Source organism: Chlamydotis macqueenii, chromosome 2 (assembly GCF_036417535.1).
Source record: "Chlamydotis macqueenii isolate bChlMac1 chromosome 2, bChlMac1.mat, whole genome shotgun sequence".
Lineage (NCBI taxonomy): Eukaryota > Metazoa > Chordata > Aves > Otidiformes > Otididae > Chlamydotis > Chlamydotis macqueenii.
In genome coordinates, this window is record NC_141557.1 from 128,437,044 (window position 1) to 128,456,296 (window position 19,253).

General features: G+C 51.6%; 1 protein-coding gene across 1 annotated transcript; it reads right to left on the reverse strand.

Annotated features, from left to right (window-relative positions):
- Window positions 1-6,152: 6,152 nt before the first annotated feature.
- PRDM14 (PR/SET domain 14) lies at window positions 6,153-12,763 on the reverse strand. The gene is made up of 7 exons (XM_086741499.1): window positions 12,223-12,763; window positions 11,900-11,956; window positions 11,665-11,822; window positions 11,252-11,522; window positions 10,049-10,251; window positions 8,449-8,550; window positions 6,153-6,380 (listed from the first exon to the last, which is right to left on the reverse strand). Exons 1-7 carry the CDS (start codon window positions 12,761-12,763, stop codon window positions 6,153-6,155), a joined length of 1,560 nt encoding a protein of 519 aa, XP_086597625.1.
- Between the last annotated feature and the right edge of the window lie 6,490 nt (window positions 12,764-19,253).

The following is a 19,253-nucleotide window of genomic DNA, read 5'->3' on the forward strand; positions in this document are numbered from 1 at the left end:
TTTTAAAGCTTGAGGCAAGCACCATAAAAACACAGATGGTTGCTGTTCCCACTGAAAATCTGGACATAAGTGTTTTATGTGGGGTCAAAAAAAAAAGAAGGAAAGCAGAGAGCAAAGCCAGAATCTCCTGACACCCTTCACGTGCCCAAGGCCTTGCATTACATAGGTTAAGGAGAGCCAGAGGGAGAAGGTGCAAGGGGATGTGCATGTGTGAGGAGAGTAAGAGAAATGAAGATGCCAGTTACGATGTCCGTAGGGGTGAAACAAAGCCCACCGCTTGCTGCGGAGGCACTGTAGGAAACTGGGGACCCCAAGAAACGGCTTTCCAAAGGAGGGGACAGCCAGCCAGGGCTGCCCTGCTGAACGGTCTCTCTTGTTTAATGGACAGTTTGGCACTAATCAATATTTGTTTGTGGCATTATCTTCCATTCACTAAGCTCCTCGCTCCTTTTCGCCTTCCCTCAGCGGTTAACCACCTCCCTGTCCCCTGGGGAGTGCAGCGGGACAGGGGCTGGGGTGGCAGGGGGATGGGGACCAGGTGTTTGAAGAGAGGGGAGATGCAGGAGATGCTGGAGGCAGCAGATGTCGGTGGCCAGGCCTTTTGTGCTCTCGCACTCTCCAGCCTGAGCTCTGGGACCACCTTTTTGTTTTTGTCTTGCCATTGTCATTCACCAAGAAGGGGCTTTTCAGGAGTTAGCCTCACACAGCTCATCTCTCTCCCCATGGCTCCAACAAAACAGCCGGAGAGATTGCCCTCATCCTCTGGTTTCTATTTAGATCACTTTCCATTTAACATTTAAAAAACCCCTGACACAGTTAATGCAAAGCACTTAAAATCAGCTAGTGTCTTACAGGGCTGATTCATCCCAATGATTCCACTTACCACTCCCCTTAAAAGGAGCAGTTTTAATCCCAGTTAGGGGAAAGAAAAGCCAGGGTGCACATGTCAGGTACAGGCTTGGTTCTTCTTTGCCTTGGCTTGGGAAGGGCACTGAGTGAGCCCCCAGCCAGGGAAGTCATGCTACAGCCACTGCTGAAGCCAAACCAAGTGCGAAACATGGGTGCTGATTGCCCGTGGTGTATTGCTATAGTCCCTGTCATGGAAGATGTTGCTTCCGTCTCATCCTTGGTGATGCCAAGAAATGGGAGAGGCGCATCTAGTATAGCACGCAGAGCCACAGCCTGGTCCCGCAGAGAGCTGCAGGGATGTCCTGCTTTGTGCAGCCTCAGCTCAGAAATGGCCAGGGGCATCAAATACTACGGTGTCTGCTCAGGAGGGACCGAGCAGCTGGGGCTTCCCAGAGGGACCGAGCAGCTGGGGCTTCCCAGGAAAAGGATTGAACCTTCGCAGTTGGCTGGGTCACAAATATTCTCCCTTCAGCTGAAGGTGTAGCGCAGCCTCCTTCATGCAAGTAGCATTCTGCACCATGCAGTCATTCCCAGGAACCCGTCAGATGAAAAAGCGCAGTGTGCATATGCGCTCCCTCCCTCTCCTCCCTTCTTACCAGTTAAAATACTAAAACCCTGCTCCCAGCTGAGCTGGCCAGAGCTGCTCACTCACCAGGCTGCTGGCAGCCTGGCCGCAGAAGCTGCGAGTAAATATGCAAATCCCTGGGGAGCAAAAACCATCTCGTTGGATGCACACAGGGTACAGGTGCACTCCCTAATCTAAATCTAACCTCTCCTAAACTCTGGCCGGCAAGGACAGCAATGTTTGCACTGACAATCACTTCATTTTCCTTAAATCTGCAGCGGGCTGGCCGGGCAGCTCAGCCTACCCTGCATCCTGCTCCCTGCTGCTTTATTTCTCCCTGCCCTGCTGAGAAGTGTGCTGCTGGGCAAGTGCCACCCCCCCACACACTGCCCCCCAGCCCCAGCACAGCTGGGACTCGCTATTCAGAAGGGAGAGGAGGATGCTATAGGGTAGTTAAATGCCTTTTTTTAGTGCCCAATCTGGATTCATCATTTTGCTGCAAGTGGGAGTGAACTCAATCCAGAACTGAATGGCCTCAGCTTCCATGAGCCATTGGGACACTTAAGGCCCAATCCATCAAGACACTGGGTGCCTTTGACTTCTAATGCAGTCAGCTGCTACCCAGCAGGACAAGGACTGTAATTCCCATGACTCTGTGTCGTAGTTCAGCCCCGATTGGACCAGACTACGCAGTCTCTCTCTCACTCCCCCCACACTCCAAGAGAACAGGGAGAGAAAATATAAGGAAAAACGGCTCGAGGTTTGAGATAAGGACAGGGAGAAATCCTTAAAGTTACCGTCACGGGCAAAACAGACTCGACTTGGGGAAAACTATTCATTTATTACTACAAACAGCAGGATAATGAGACAGGGAACAAGATAACCTCCATCCACCCCTCCCTCTTCCCAAGCTTAACATTATCTCTACTACCTTCCCCCCCCCGAGCGGCACAGGGGGGAAGAGGGAATGGGGGTTGCAGTCAGTTCATCATATGTTGTTCTACGCCGCTGCTTCATGGTCGGGGGAAGAACTCCTCACATTCCTCCCCTGCTCCAGCGTGGGGTCCCACCCCTACGCCACAGTCCTTCGTGGAACTGCTCCGGCGTGGGTCATCTCTTCCACGGGGTGCAGTCTCTCCAGAACAGCTGTCCCAGCGGGCCCTCCACAGGCCACAGCTGCCTTCAGGCATCCACCTCCCCCGGTATGGGGTCCTTCACAGGCTCCAAGTGGATCTCTGCCCCTCCGTGGACCTCCATGGGCTGCAGGGGGACAACCTGCTCCACCATGGTCGTCACCACAGGCTACAGAGGAATCTTGGCCAGGAGCCGCATTACTCCTCCCCCTCCTTCTGAACTGACCTTGGCGTCTGCAGCCGTTCCTCACAACAGGCTGGTAGATGTCTCTCAGGATCTTTTTTACATCTTATTCACTTCTCATCTCCTTTCCACTTCTTGCAGCCAGGCCGGACCGAGTCGGGCCCAGTCAGCTGCCTGGCGAGAGGCCAGAGGGTGAGGCCTGCAAGGCCCATGAGGCCTGCGCCTCCCCCTCTGCGCCTCTGCCCCCGCTCAGCTTCTTCACATCTTCTCTCCTCTTTTTTTTCTGTTTTCCCCTTCTTAAATACGTTATCGCAGAGGCGTTATCACGGGACATTCTGCTACCAATCGGCTCGGCCTTGGCCAGCAGCAGGTCCGCCCTAGGCCCGGCCGAGTCCCCTGAACAAAGGGGAGCGACTTCTAGCAGTTTCCTACAGAAGCTACCACCTTAGGCCCCCCCTCACTAACAAAACCACTACACTCTGTAATGACTTACAAATGACGCAGAAAACACCCTTCATCCATTTGCTGGTACTTAAAATAAGCAAGCTATAGCCCACGCGTGTACACTGCAGTCTCCAATAATTTATTTTCATCTTTTCTATACATCTCATTGCAATAGTCTTAATAATTTGTATCAAAATTTACATATACATGTTTAATGTAACCCTTCACACACATACTCTTTTACAGACAACTTGTCACAAAATACTGTATCAGTGCTAAAATATTAGCACTCTTAAGATATTTGGGGGTTCTTCAAGCAGAAATGCACACAGTTAAAAGCACTAGAGAAGATGCACCACTTAAATAAATAACCTCATTCGCAAGAAACAAGGAGATGACCTCTATGGGAAGCTAACCATGCATTTCATGGCACTTGTAAGCCATGCCAAGTCAGAGCATTCGTTTCATTACTAGGTAGTTGATGATTTCACCAAATCCTGAGCCATTTAAGGGACTGAACCAGTAAAGCCTTCACTCAGAAAATTCACAGTTTTTTTGGCCAGGGTTCTGTATGCTTGAGGAAAAACACCTCCAACATGGGCAGGCAGCAGGAAGTAAAATTCAGTTCCCCTACCCATACTTCAGCATGGTTTGTAGACATAAATACTGTGATAATTTTCTGCCCAGGAGTGAATTCTACCTATTTAGCACTCACCAGTTCAGCTGTCAATATGTACAAAATTCAGCCTGTTGCATTCCAGGAATCTTTGATATCAAAACAAGCAAAAAAATTCAGAACAAAATGTGATCTTCGTCCTACCCTAAAACCTACATGCATGTACAACAGCATTGGCTTGCTTACTTCAGATACTGCCTAGTGCTGGGCCTCAGTATTTCACTTATGAGGACACACCAACTTAAAGCACAATAAACCATATAAAATTAGTGCAAATTAATATAGATATTTATACAGTATTGGCATGATATAATTGAATGTGCAGGTAACTTTTCTAGTTCTACACTGCATTTAAAGAGAGTTGTTTAAGGTTGGCACAAATTAAAAACTCTGATATTTATGTGCAAAGTCCTTGTTAACCCTAGCTGATCTAGGATATTAAGAGAAACTCATCATCCCAGTAACATCAAATTGTCTGTGTTAATCAACTAGCTCCAGCAAGGGCTTCCATTATCCATCTTGGATGCAACACACAGCTCCACCAACACAGGGACCCCCCCCCCAATTGCACAGCCCCCCTCCCCGTGCTGACCACTCAGCAGTAAGAGGCTTCTGCACCAGTTACAGCATTCCCTGTACTCAGTGGTCCTTCAGCACAGGCTGTTTGCCAAGCCTCCATGGAGCTGAGATTTCACATCGCCAGGGAATGCTGGTCATTAAGGACTTCTGGTTATTTTTAAAACACATTGAAGAAATCAGAGTCTAATAATGTAGGATTTTACACTGAAAATTCCTTTATCCATTGTAACATGGACTTGAGACAGTTTTGATCTGGGTCAAAGTCTGTTGGTACAAAAGCAGAGAATGTCTGAGGTATTACTGTCCTTCTGCAAGTCAGAGTGCAAAGAAACAAAACTAGAACTTTCAAGAAAAGGATCCCAGAGTACATCTTCTCACCCATACCTAGACAAGCAGCTCTTTCTATAGAAAAAAAACCCCAGCATTTCTGACCCAATACTTCCCTTTTGCTAAAAAGAAAACAGAAAAGCTGCACAAGTCATTCCTGACCTGCTTGGAAGGTCAGCAAGAAATAGAAGGTGAAACCTTTCAGTCCTCCCAAGGAGGTGAAGGCATTCCTGCAGGCTGGGGAGGCGGGGAGGAACTCCATGTGCTGAGAGTTTTAGGGGCTGAGACATCCTAGCATCACCTATCCGACACTTTTAAGTCTTAAATTTAGGATAGGGGAAGGGAGTGCCACTAGAGCAGCCATCCCTGTAGAGCCAGGAGGAAGAAGTGGAGGAGTTCACCCTTTGCGTCAGGAGTTACCACAAAGGCCCACCTGGCCAGGATGAGACAGCTCAGGGAAACAGAGACAGAAGAGCCCTGTGGTAGCATTGTGCCTGCTCCTGGCCTGTGCTGAGCCCAAAATGCAATGCCTCTACGAGTCCAGTTGACTGTGTGTGACCCACCTGAGAGCTCAGTGGTGCTTGGGAATATCTTCACATTTGGCCCACTAAACTGTGAGAAGGCAGAGCCACCCTCCACTATCTCAACTAGCTGGCACCACAGGCCTGTAACGATTTTGTGACACCCTGCCCCTCTCCCCCTGGGCTAACCAGGGTGCAGCATCCTCTGGAAGAGCTGATCTCACTGTCCTGGGTGTCCAGGCAGCTGAATGAAGAACTTAAACCCTCTTATGCTGGTCCACCAGTCAGTATCTCTGAGACAGTTCACAAATAGAGCACCATTAAAAGACTTGCACATTAAGGGGAAGTAGACCCCATAACTGGTTACGCACCCAAACAAAACAAACACTTTATAAAAACGTCCCTCACACAAGCTTTGATACGGACTGCACCAGACAGTCCATAGATGTGGTGCATCAGAGACACAGAAACGCTCCTCACAGTGATATTTGTGCACAAAGGATTTGTGGGAGGTGAAATTCCCTCTTGCCTATGTTTCCATTTTGTAGAAATGCAGGTATGGGAGGAGAGGAAGGGAAAGGTGGGGTAGCTCATGTTGGACTTCACCCCAGTGTGGGATCAGGGTACCCAGGCGAGAAACTCCTGTCCCCTGCACTCAGAGATACGCCCAGGGTTCAGAGACCAGACATCCCCAGAGAGTGGCTTCGCGGGTCAATGTCACCTCCTGCGGCGTGCACACAACCACGACAAACACATGACACACAGACCGATACAGACGCAGAGCTGGTCCAGGGCGTGTCCGCGGAGCTCTTGACTAATAGGTGGTGTGAATCTTCATGTGGAAGTGGTAATCGTCCTGCTCTGCGAAGTGCTGGCCGCATGTCAAGCACGTGCAGCCCTTCTCCTTGCTGTGCGTGCGGCGCACGTGGCTGTCGTGGGCCGCGTGCGAGGCGAAGGCTTTGCCGCAGTGCTTGCACTTGAAGGGCTTCTCCCCCGAGTGCTGGCGGATGTGAGTGCGCAGGATGCTGGATGCCGTGAATGCCTGGAAGGGCAGGGATTGGAAAGCGGGGAGGAGGAGCTGAAAGTAATCCATTTTCACACATACAATCCCCAGTTTCAGCTAACCCAGGCCCCGTCAGAAGCACTGTAACCACAAAATACCTTCTCAAATAGCTCACATCCTCAGATAACTGGAGAAAAACCAAAACCTCCCAGCAATGAGCAACCAGAAATCAACACCTGTCGCACTCAGCTACACAGTTATGGCTGAGCCCATGGAGTTATGTGAAGCTCAGAGAAAGATTTCTCACCAGAGACACCAATAAATATCTTCTACATGTCAAGGGATAAGCAGTCAATACCGTCCTAATTAGCTCTGCAGTTCCTTTATGTTTGAGAGACATAATGCAGGTTCACTCTCAAAGCTAAACCCTTTCACGTTCTCATACACCGGCTTGGGGTTCAGCTGACAGAATTCATCCGTGTGGTCAGTCCAGCATCCATCTTTCTGGGTTTCATTTTCCTGCTCCATCCTACTCTGCTCTTCCATCAGAGGCATTCCAGCCTGTTTCTTCATGAGCAGCAAAATGTGCACAATCACACTTTCACCCCCCCGCCCCAAAGACTCCTCCTGCATTTGGGGAGAAAACCCTCTCACCGAGACTTGAGCAGGAATGTCGCAACGTTCCCCGTGTTTTCCCCATTTTTCTTTTCCTGAGAGAGACACTTTCAGGCCCTTCACTATTTGCAGACCACACACACACACACACACAAAATATCCCCTTTAATACAGTTATGTTGCTGAACCATCTCAAGTAAGTTTTCACAGCAAAGAGCAACACATCTCAGATGACGCCTTTTCACTAAGAACCTTAGTGCACAAACAGATCTTGGATCCCTATAAACACCTGGAGGTGTTTATCAAGGGGGTCAAAGTGTGTTTGTGGGCCAGAATGGTGATCTTGGCCCAACACTTTTCCTTTATTCTCACAATGTCACCGAGATGATGAATGATGTCTATTGTCCCAGGATGGTCACATCCTGCAGCCTGAGGACTAATGGATTAATCTGATCTGATCTGCAACAGTCCTACCAGAACGGCTTGGGGCTGGTCAAGGGTCCCACGCATCCTAGAGATCTGTTCCCACATCAACCTGTAAAGTTCTGCCATCTCTTCCTGTGATCGGAAGATTAAAGGATGACACTTCATCCTAAACACTGCCCTACAAGTGCTCAGAGTGTCTTAGAGAGAAAAAAAATGTAATAGCCAAAAGGAGCTTCTTCAAAGTTTCTTTACTACAGGACACTTCAGCTCTGTGTTAGTCCAGATAGTTATGAACAAAACACCTCTCTTTCCAAAATCAGGAGCACCTTACTACATGCTGACGGTGCTTCTGCATTGCCTGGACACTCCATAGCACATGGAGTCCTACTGATATTCATCCAGCAGCCGCCTGCACATCCACCCTCCCTCTGACTGCTGGGAGAGCTGTCACTACTTGCACAGGGAGAGCTCACCTGCCTTATCCCTTCTGTGAAGAGCAGCAACAGCTGAGCACCTTTGATCAGTGCTGTATGGCTTTATTCATGTTCTTTTTGACATAACACCTCCGTGCCCAGTCGCACAAGGTAAGTGTGCACCAAGTCACATCATGCAGATTCAGCTTATGGGACAAATCTGTCCACCTCACTTTAGAAGCAGTGTTGAGAAGATCAAAATCTATCTACCTGATGAAAAAGGGGATATTGGATATAGCAGAGTGCCTTGGGACGGTATTTGAAGTGCACTCAAGCTTTCCTAGACCTTATCCCTGCAACAGCTCTCCAAGCTGGGATGAAACAAATTCCACATCAGAGTGACAGCAGGAGCACAGAGGTCTGAGCCTGTTTGCCCCATCACTTCCAACTCACAACTTCATCCAGAATACATACTCATCTGGATATCAACACTTTCTTCAAATAAATCAGAAAAGAAACAGAAAAAAAATGAAAAATAAAACAGAGCATGGAAAGAGCCTCCCCCTGCCCAGGTGTGGTGTGATGCAAAGTGCAGCAGAGGACAGACAGATGGATGGGCTGGGGCGCAGGCACGAGCCGGGGCTTTGCCTCACCTTGTTGCAGTAGACGCATTTGTAGGGGCGCTCCCCGGAGTGGACCCTTATGTGTTTATTCAGGCTGGAGGACTGAGAGAAGCTCTTCCCACACACTGAGCACTGGAGGAAAAAAAAAAAAGTGGGGATTAAGTTAAAAGGAAGCACACAACAGCATAGCTGAAAATAAAAGTTAGGTATGTGGATCATGTGTGCATGTATTTTTCTACATATATTTATGTATATATTCATGTGCAGACATTTATATGCATGTTTATGGATGGATGTATATACAAACACAGCAGTAATTCAAGTAGTAACAATGTGAAATAGTCAGAATTTTAATCTGGTTTTAATTTTTTTTTAAAAAGGAAAATAATGCAACATTTCAAAGCTTTTTTGTGCGTAGTTAAAATCGTTTCATTAAAAATGGTGCTTCTTCAGAACATGAACAGAAAATATTAACTTTCAGTAATCAAAATCTGAAAATTTCTGTAAAATCATGACTTTTCTTCAAAATGTATATCAAGCTTCAGTTGCTATTTCACTCTCCTCAGAGGAGAGAAGCAAGCAGCACCTCATCCTCCCACCCGAGGAGCTGCCGTTTTCGTTTTCATGGCGTGGCGTGCGCTCTGCAGCCAGCAGCGACGGGACGAAACCCAGTTCAGAGGGGGCTGGAGTCACTGGAGAGACTCGCACTGGTTCGGTGCAATTTGTGTGAGTCTCAAAATAATTTTCTCTCTACAATTAGTTTGGAAGAAATTATCTTTCATAGCTCAAAATAAATTAAGCTATGACTGATCTTGAAATAAAGTATTTTTTTCTACTGACACATTTTCCATCTTTGCTTTTTGAGTTTATCTGTTCCGATATAAATGCACTACATTCAGAACAAGTTTATCTTCCTGCTCTTCTGAAGGATTTCTTTCATATGCACTCAAAAATAAATGCTCTAGGAAAGGAAAGAAAGAGGGGAAGGATTGCATGGCATTTAATACTTCGTATTTAACAGAATCATGGTTTTCATCTGTTACTTAATCAATGTGACATTCTGACATTTTAATATTGCTGATATAGTTATAAAAGCCTTTCCTGAAAATTTCACATTATTGCAGGGTGATCTATAAACCAAGATTTTCAGGACTGATTTAACTGAGTGATTTCAAGCACTGGAACTCCTCCTTCCCAAGCCTTTAGGAAAAGTCTGATTTTTCCAGTCCCAGTGCTCCTGGAGAAAACCAGTGCTACGGAGGGGCGTTTAGTGGCGAGGAGGCAAGTATCCCAGCAAGGATTTGCTTATTTTAATTGGAAATCTGCTCCACGTTGAATGTAGAACTTTTAACTCCCGTTGTGCACAACAGACACAGATGTCTGTCGGTTCTTGGGGTGAAGTGGTGGGTGAGGGACACGAGACATCATCTCTCCTGACCCGGGACAAGTGGAGCATCTTCAAACACAATTTAGCCCCACACCGTGTAAGAAAAGCAGCAAAACCCACATGCAAACATCCAAAAAGCCCAGGAGAAACACCGCTTCTTCTCAAAGTCTCACCGAGACCGTGGGGTTTATTTTCCCGATATCCATCCATTTACCGCGGAGAGAGACCCGGGCTCCGGCTCACCTTGTGAGGTCTGTGCTTTTCGTGGACGTGGAGAATGTGAATCCTCAGCCTGTCCCTTTTTTCAAAGGATCGGTTGCAAAGGTGACAAGGAAATTTGCGGTCCCCCTGGTCCACGCAGCGGGTGTACTTGAGGTGCTTGTCCCGGTAATACTTGTAGGCAAAAACCTTGCCGCAGCGCTCGCACTTAAAGCTGTCGCCGGCTTCTGTGCAGCAGAAGGGACAGTGCCACCACCTCCCCGTTAAGACCACAGTGAAAGGGGCTCCTTTCCCATCTGCTTCCTTACCAGAGGATGGTATCCAGCCGGGAATTTTAAGTCTCCGGGAGGGTAACAACGGTAAATGGATGCTGGATATTCTCTTTTAACAAAATACACCTCGAAGCTCTTTAAGCATCCGCACCGCTCCACTCGCCTTTCTAACGGAGGGGAGCAAACTAGAGCCCGCAGCCTGGTAAAATTAATTGGTTTTGGCTACCGACTTCAGCAAAGACAGAATTTCATCCTTGTATCCCCAAAACCGGTGAGCGAATACGCGAAAACCCAACGCGCATTACAAGCGTCTCCCCACAGCGCAACATCGCCAGGTGTTTCTTAGCGGTTATTGTCCGTAAATTCAACCTCCCATCCCAAAAAGAAAAACAAACTTGCACGTCTTTTCTATCGTTTTCAAAACACTGCAGAACAAAACCAGGCTGACATGGTTTTGTCGTATTTCAAACTGCGCTTAAGCGCTGAATTTAGGAGATGTTTTCAACCGTTTACACATCCTTTTTTAACCTTTTATAAAAGTAACTTTGGCTCAAGCCTTAAAATGAAACGAAGGGTCTAGCGGCTAGCTGAACATTTATCCAACAGCTACAAAATTTCCCACGCCACATTCCCACGCCTATTTGCCAAATCGCTTCCCCCCCTTCCCGCTGCACCCGGCCGAGCCACGCACCCCTCACCCGCTCCCGCTTTCCCTGCCCTGGCACAAATCGCGTTTTCTCCCCACCGAAGTTTTGCCCACGGGAATGCCATCCTTTCTGCACACTCTGATATGAATGCCCCCCGCCCCCGCCAAAGCCGCTTTTCCTCCCAAAACGGGACATCCCCCTGCCGTGGTGCCCGAGTTCCTCTGCCTCTCCTAACGCCAGTCTAACCCCGACCGGACGCCGGCCCGCTGGAAGAAGAGGGGGCCGTGCCCCTCGGGGTGGAGGCTCACCTTCGGGGTGCTGGGGGGGTCTCTTTCCCTCCGGCGTGCCCTTCAGGCTGATGGGGATGCCCAAGAACTGCAGGTAGCAATCGCCGTACCACACCAGCAGCTCCTGCTTCGGCAAGATCTCCTTGCAGCTCTCGTAAAAGATTTGCCCCTGGCACTGGACGGCCGTCAGGTTCTGCTCCTCGGGGAACCTGGCACAGTTCACCAGGGACATCCAGTTGCCCGAGGGGCCCTTCCCGTCGATGAAGTGGCTGAGGCGCCCGTATTCAAAGATCTGGAGAGCAGGGAGAACCGCAGCAGGTTGGAGCGACCCTTCCCGCACACGTTCCCTCTCGCATCCATCCTGCACACACAACCCCCCCTTGCAGACTACGGGGACGGGGATGCAGGGGGGAGCCCGGCGGTGCTTTCGTTACCTCCCACATCAGCGAGTTATCGTCGTAGGTCTTGATCTCGCTAGTGTTGACCACTTTGCCTTGGAAAGGGCCGAAGCGGACCCCTTTGGGGATGGGGTCCGTGCAGAAGACTCCGAGCTGAGACACGTCCCCGTAGGTCACCCGCAGCACCGAGAGCCCTGCGGGGGACAAGGTGGGCTGAGGGTGGCCAAATTGGGGCGGGGGGAATGGGGGGCTGGCAGCGGCGGGTCCCTACCTTCGGGCAGCTGCAGCGAGTCCCTGTCGAGCAGCGGGGCGGAGGAGTCCGCGGCACCTGCAGAGGAGGGACCCCCATCTTAGGGACGGGGTCCTGCCGCCCCCAACACCGGCCGCAGCCCGATTTAACCCCCCGCTTTTCCCCGCCGTGGGCTCGCAGGGCGGCGAAGGGAAGCCCGACGTGCCCCCCCGCTCCCGGACGATGCCCCCTGAGCCTGGGCACCGTCCCCAAACTCCGCCGTACACCCGACCTTCCGCCCGGTGCCCCTCCCGCCGCCGGCTGCCCATTGAGCAGACCCCCCCTCGCCCCTCCCCACCTCTTACCCGGGCTGTCGGGGGGCACCCGGAGCCCCGAGATGGCGTGGAGGCTCCCGGCCGGCTGGCTGCTGCGCAGGGCCCCGTACAGCACCGCGTTGAGCTCCTCCTCGGTGAACCAGTACCTGTAGCTCTGCCCCGCCGCCCCGCCGGCCCCCGGGCTGCGGGCAGCTTTGCGGGGTGAACTGGAGTAAGGCGGCGGGGGGGAAGCCAGGGCCCCCGTCCCGCGAGGTGAGCCCTCCCTGGGGGGCAAAGGGGCCGGCGGCGTGGCGTAGAGGGGCAGGGGGAGGCCGGGGAAGGGCTCGGCAGGGAGGGGGGGCGGCTGGCTCAGGAAAGCGGGGACCCGGCTGAAGGAGAAAGGGGGCAGAGGAGGGGAGGCGGGGACCAGCCCGGTCAGAGATTTCAGGGGCTGGAAGAAATCGGGGACCGCCTCGAAGTACGGGGCGGGAGGGAGGAAAGAGGGGTAGTAGGCGGCCAGGCCGGCGGGGCTCATCCCCAGTGCCTCCCCGCCGTCTGCGGGGACCGGCTCGCCGGTCAGGGACAGAGCCATGCCGGGCCGGGCCGAGAAAGGAGGGAGGTGCTGGGCAGCAATGGGGTGGGGGCAGACACCCGGGTGGTGTCGGGGCGGGGGGCGGGATGGGGGCACGGGAGCTGCCGCACGCAGCCCGGCGCCGTCGGGGCCAGGGGCCCGCCCGCCGCCGGCCCCCTGCGGCTATATGGGCCCGGGGAGGGGAGGGAGGGAGGGCAGGCGGGGGCGGCCCGCCCTGGGGGTCGCGCAGCCCCGGGGGCGGGCGAGGGTGCTGCCCCGACGGGTCCCCCTACCTCGGGGCGGAGCCGCGGCTGCTCCACGTCGAGGCCGGCGGTGTCAGAGGGACCCCCCTTCCCCCCTCTCCACGCCTCGTCCCAGCCTCCCGGACCCACTTCCCCTGCCGCCGGCACTGCCCTCCGCCTCTCCAAGCTCCCACCAAGGGGCCTGGCCGCAGCGCGGGTGGGCTCAGCCTCTCCCCCCCGAGCAGGAGGCCGGGGTGCGGGAGCGATGCTCCCCACGGGTGAGCCGCTCCTGCAGCAGGTCAGCGCCCTGCCAGCCGGCCTCCGCACTCCCCCGCAGGACCCACAGCCCCCACGCAGTGTCTCAGGGGTTGCAGGTGTGGGGCTTGGGTATAAAAAGAAAAAAAAAAACCAACACCTCCCAAACCCCAGGGACCTTTAAAGGTCAGCTAGTGCAACCCCTCTGCGAGGAGCAGGGACATCTCCAACCAGACCAGGTTGCTCAGAGCCCCGTCCAGCCTGGCTTCGAATGTTCCCAGGGATGGGGCTTCCACCACCTTTCTGGGCAACCTGCTCCAGTGTTCCACCACCCTCACTGTAAAAATTTTTCTCCTAATATCTAATATTTTAGGATTTCTCCTATTGATCTCCTCTTCCTCCCAGGGGGCTACGTGCTGCAATTGCTATCAAAAGGGGACCTGGAGGATCAAAAGAGCAACTGAGTTGCAAGATCCCGGAGTGTGCAAGGTGTGCACAGGATGTCATCCCTGATGGTGCAGGGAGATGGAGAAATCTTTAGTCCAGGGCGGAACCCCATGGCAGGCAGGGCACGAGCCGGATGGGTCACTGCAGAGCCTCCCCGGATGGGTCACTGCCGAGCCTCCCCCGGGCTGGCTCCTGCCCTGCCGGTGTCCGGCCTGGGTGACACTGCACATGGTGTGGAGGGAAGGGCTGCGGTGGGCTGCGCTGCACTGCGGGGAGCTGTGGGGACTTGCACCCATGGGTCCCTCTCAGAGCCAGGCAGCGGGGCACATTGCAGCACCAGCCAAACTGTGCACAGACACAGCTGTAGCGGGGATCAAACACAGCCAGGTCCAGCTCCCGGAGGCTGAGGTGCCATTTGAGTGGTTATGGTGTGCTATAAAAATTAATTAACATAGCTCCATGTGATCGTCTGTAAAACATTGCCTTCATCCCACCGAAGGGATGTATCAGGAATCACCTGAAGCGGCCTCAGACAGAGAGTGAGTGGCTCTGGACGCCGTCGCTGACTGCACTTGACCAGAGGTGAAGGCGCCCTTCCAGTCCTTATTTCTTATCTGGCTGAGCTAAGTGCTCTGAAACAGAGAGTTTGAGAAGAGTCACCGGCTGCCCGGGGGAGTGGGGGTGCGTGGGACCTCGGGCACTGCAATTCCTCCCTACCAAAAGCTTCAGATTTGGAACTTCCCCTTATTTTTTTTTTTTTTTCACTCAAGACGTAAACAATAAGACAGCAAACACAAGCACACAGCGCTACCCAGAACTGATCCAGGCTCTCCCAGCTCCCAAGGCTCCTTCCACAGTCAGCGCAGCTTTGTCCCCAGACTTGAGTCTGAACGTTTACAACATTTACGAACTTTGCATTACATGTATTGGGCCAGTTCTCCTACCTACCACCCCATTCTCCATCCTAACCTCCATTTGCAAGACAAAAACACTGAATACACTAGGGACAGCCAACATGCACAGGAGGCTTAGGGAGAAGGTAGGAATGCAGCCTTCTTCAAGCCTTGCTTGAGATAGTCCCTCAGCTTAAATAGCCTGATGCTTTTGTTTATCAGTCTTTTTTTTTTTTTTTTTTTTTTTTTACTTTCTCCATGTTGTTCCAAACCTCTGTTATTTGTCAGACAGAACTGATGCTGTGTTGCTTTAGGAAACGGTTTCAGGCAGGCAGTTTAACACGGTTTTATTGATGCAGCATCAGTAGCGTAAAAGCCATGACAGAGTTAATCAGATTTACAGGAATAAGCCTTTGAGCTGCAATTGCACAGAAAAGTTTGAGTTACACTTAGAAATTAATTGTTGCCAGATAATCTGAAATCCTCTGGCTACCCATTCCAGGTAAAGGGAAAAGGGAAAGGGGCTTGAGGAGACGTGCTCGCTTCAGAAGTTTGGGAGAAATGAAAACAAACAAACAAAATGTGAGATTTTAAAATTCTCATCATGAGTTAAATTAAAGAAAGAAATATAATTATTTTTCTAGAAGCCGAATGACACGGAGCCCAGGAGAAGAAAAGGGCTTGAAGCACCGTTGTCACTATATTGCAGATCATCTTTAGAGGCTTTCATCCCCTACGAGGTTAAAGGCATTTATTGCATTAGAAATGTCCCGACCTAGGGGAGAGATGGGGTGGGGGGAAGCAGAAGGGCAGCCGTGCAGAGCCAGCTCCCAGCAGGCCAGGCTGGCGCACCCCACCCCTGCGGCCCCCGCTCCCCGGGGCTGCCGGGCAGGAGGGCGGGTGGGATGCTCTGGCCTTTTCTTGGGAACCACTGGGAATTCTGCCGCCAGATCCAGCCAGCAGTTGGTTTTGCTCACCACGGCACCCCAGGGAGCAGTTCTGTAAAAATAAACCCAATTTTGAGATGCTAGTCCTGACATGCGTTTTCAGCCTGGCTGGGGAAACAGCTTGCCTCTTCTGCCTGTGAAAAAGAGGAACAAAGAGAAATGCCGGTTCACTTCGAGGGGAATCGTCCGGCTCACACACACTCAGTTCAGCTGAGCACCCCTTGGTGCTGAGCATCCCTGCTGCCAGCAGCGGCGAGGGGCAGCGTATGAAGGGAAAATTCACTCCGGGATTCTGGCTTCAAAAAGAAAAGTCTTAAGACCAGCTCTGGGAACTCCCTCACTGCCACACCAGGAGCAGCTCCTGAAGCTGCTGGCATTGGGCACCTTGCTCAGTGGCACCTTACAGATGTCCCCCTGCCAGAGCACACAGCTCTCAGCAGCCTCTCACCTTCCCCCTCCCATCTGAGCAGGGAGCTGTGACCAGCAATGCGCAAGGTATGTGTGCCTGCAGCCTTTGACTTTTTGAGGACTGAACGGCCGCTCAGGTTTTCCTTTCACAGCATTTTTTTCACAGCGATGTGGGGATGGATGTTAAAAACAAGCACCGAGGGACATCTCTGCACGCTCCTTTTATAGCATTCAGTCACCACTGATCCAGATTTCTTGATCAGAAAAAAAATGCATCCCAAGCCCTCCCATCCTTCTCTCAGATTGAACACAGGTTCTTCGTCATCACTCTTACTCCCACTCTACACCTTCCTTTCCCCAGCCTCCTACAGATTCCCCAGCACACAGGTTACACCTACGAGCAGCCCCCTGAGCCCCCCAAGACTGCGGTGCCGCAGCAGACCCTGGCGCCCAGCAACCCAACCGTGGGCTTCCTGTGCCCCGGGGCTTACACCGACAACTAGCTGCAGCACGGAGATGGGAATCCCAGTCATGACACCAAATGCTTTTGTGGAAATAATCCAAATTATGGTTTAGATTGGGTCACAGCAGAAGCAATTTATTGCTAGGGCTTTAGGAGAGGACAGAGAGCAGCAGAGTGACCTCCTCCTCTGATGTGATTATTAAAAAAAAGGGAAATCACGTATTAAAGTGCTTCAACTTTCCTTTTCCAGTATCAGCCATATCTTTAGATATAGCAGCATTTTATTGACATCGCCATTAGCTCAGTGACTTCTCTACAGCAATCCGTTGCTGTCCAAATACACTGAGAATAGGCAAATGACTGAAAAATAGGTGCGCAAGAAAAAGTTGGAGTGAGCCAATCCTGTTGTATAGCTGCAACACAAGCAAGGGCAGGAATGGCTGTTCCTCTTCTTGTCTCGCAGAGCCACTTTGCCCGCAGTTCGCAGGGAGCTGAATAAGTTACTCCTGCCAGGTTCACTGTGGGTCCTTCAAGACTCCTGAGTAGTTGTGGTGTGAAGTGATGAAGTGGACTACAGCCTGAAACCAGAGTGGGAGAGACATTTTTTGAGCGATAGGAGAGTCTCCCCACCTCTCCTGCACTATCTTCTCAGGAGCATTTCCTAGGGAGGAATCTCTGGGTGTGTTGCAGGAGCCGGAGCAACCCCACCTCCCCAGCAGCTGTATGGGGCTGGGGGGTGTTTTGGTGTCAGTAGGTTTACCCCATCTTCTTCATCCTTAAATATCTCAGTCAGTGGTGGTGAAGTAGTTCATTCAGAGCCTATTCTGTATGAACTGAAACATTAGAGCAAAGTTCCTGCTGCTCTGGTGAGTGAGCCTGACCTCTGACTCTCTGGTGGAAGCAGGGTCTCAGCCCCTTCCCCTACACCCTTCACCACCAAGTGCTGCTGCCTGTAGTGCCCAGCTTCACGGCTGGTGGAAAACACCATGTTGGGTGGCATTGAAACTGTCACTTGGCCTGTCCCCTGTGCCCAAACTGGTGGTGTTTTGAAAGCCAGAATCTTTTCATGATCCCCAGAAGGGTTCTAGCTCCTCAGAATAGGATAAAGTAAAAAACCATATATCCCATTGGAGCAGGGAGTTATCCAAGCATCCTTGGACCTCTTGTGCCACTGACAATCATACTGGCTGGCCCTGGTCCTGCCCAGCCACCTCTTGTGCACAGACAGGCTGGTATGCATTTGTGTAATGAGAGGCGCCACAGGAGATTCACATTTCCAACTGTCGTAGTTCAGCCCTGATCGGGACCAGACTACGCAGTCTCTCTCTCACTCCCCCCACCTTCCAAGAGAACAGGGAGAGAAAATATAAGGAAAAACGGCTCGAGGTTTGAGATAAGGACAGGGAGAAATCCTTAAAGTTACCGTCACGGGCAAAACAGACTCGACTTAGGGAAAACTATTCTTTATTACTACAAACAGTAGGATAATGAGACAGAGAACAAGATAACCTCCCCTCACCCCTCCCTCTTCCCAAGCTTAACATTATCTCTACTACCTTCCCCTCCCTGAGCGGCACAGGGGGGAAGAGGGAATGGGGGTTGTGGTCAGTTCATCATACGTTGTTTCACGCCGCTGCTTCATGGTCAGGGGAAGAACTCCTCACATTCCTGCCCTGCTCCATCGTGGGGTCCCACCCCTACGCCACAGTCCTTCGTGGAACTGCTCTGGCGTGGGTCATCTCTTCCACGGAGTTCAGTCCCTTCAGAACAGCTGTCCCAGCGGGCCCTCCACGGGCCACAGCCGTCTTCAGGCATCCACCTGCCCCGGTGTGGGGTCCTTCACGGGCTCCAAGTGGATCTCTGCTCCTCCGTGGACCTCCATGGGCTGCAGGGGGACAACCCGCTCCACCATGGTCGTCACCACAGGCTGCAGGGGAATCTTGGCCAGGAGCCGCGTTACTCCTCCCCCTCCTTCTGAACTGACCTTGGCGTCTGCAGCCGTTCCTCACAACAGGCTGGTAGATGTCTCTCGGGATCTTTTTTACATCTTATTCACTTCTCATCTCCTCTCCACTTCTTACAGCCAGGCCGGACCGAGTCGGGCCCAGTCGGCCGCCTGGCGAGAGGCCAGAGGGTGAGGCCTGCAAGGCCCATCAGGCTCGCGCCTCCCCCTCTGCGCCTCTGCCCCCGCTCAGCTTCTTCACATCTTCTCTCCTCTCTTTTTTTTTTTTTTTCTGTTTTCCCATTCTTAAATACGTTATCACAGAGGCGTTATCATGAGACATTCTGCTACCAATCGGCTCGGCCTTGGCCAGCAGTGGGTCCGCCCTAGGCCTGTCCAAGTCCCCTGAACAAAGGGGAGCGACTTCTAGCAGTTTCCTACAGAAGCTACCACCTTAGGCCCCCCCTCACTAACAAAACCACGACACCACCATTGTTTACAGAGTTGTTCCCCCATAATTCACCATTTTCCTCTGTACTACTCGATTCTACTACTCAGCTTTATCAGGTTTAAATCATTGTAAGTTGAGGCTATTCCTTTGCAGCCATGCATTTCCCTTTCTACCCAGTTCTTCACAGCTTTGAAAGTTCAAATTGTAGAGCGGTCAAACTTAGCCTGATTCTCTCTGGTTGCCTCATGCTTTATAGCCAACGCTGTTTATCCATTTGATAGTTGGAAATGATCTGTTGCTTACAGAAGGTCTGGTACATACTCTGGTAAACCCCTCTTTTCATCCCCTAAACTACAAATTTGGATCACTAGGCATTCAGCTTTAGACATTTAGAACTCTTATTACTCTTCTAATGTTCTATAAACATCTTCTTTCCTATCCACTTGTTCCAATCAACCCAAGG

Coding starts and splice junctions, on each gene's coding strand:
- PRDM14 (XM_086741499.1), bottom strand. CDS start 12,763: ATGGCTCTGTCCCTGACCGGCGAGCCGGTCCCCGCAGACGGCGGGGAG. Junction 10,252..11,251: donor ACCCCCCCAGCACCCCGAAG/GTGAGCCTCCAC, acceptor TCTGCTGCACAG/AAGCCGGCGACAGCTTTAAG. Junction 6,381..8,448: donor AATGCGTCTACTGCAACAAG/GTGAGGCAAAGC, acceptor CTGCCCTTCCAG/GCATTCACGGCATCCAGCAT.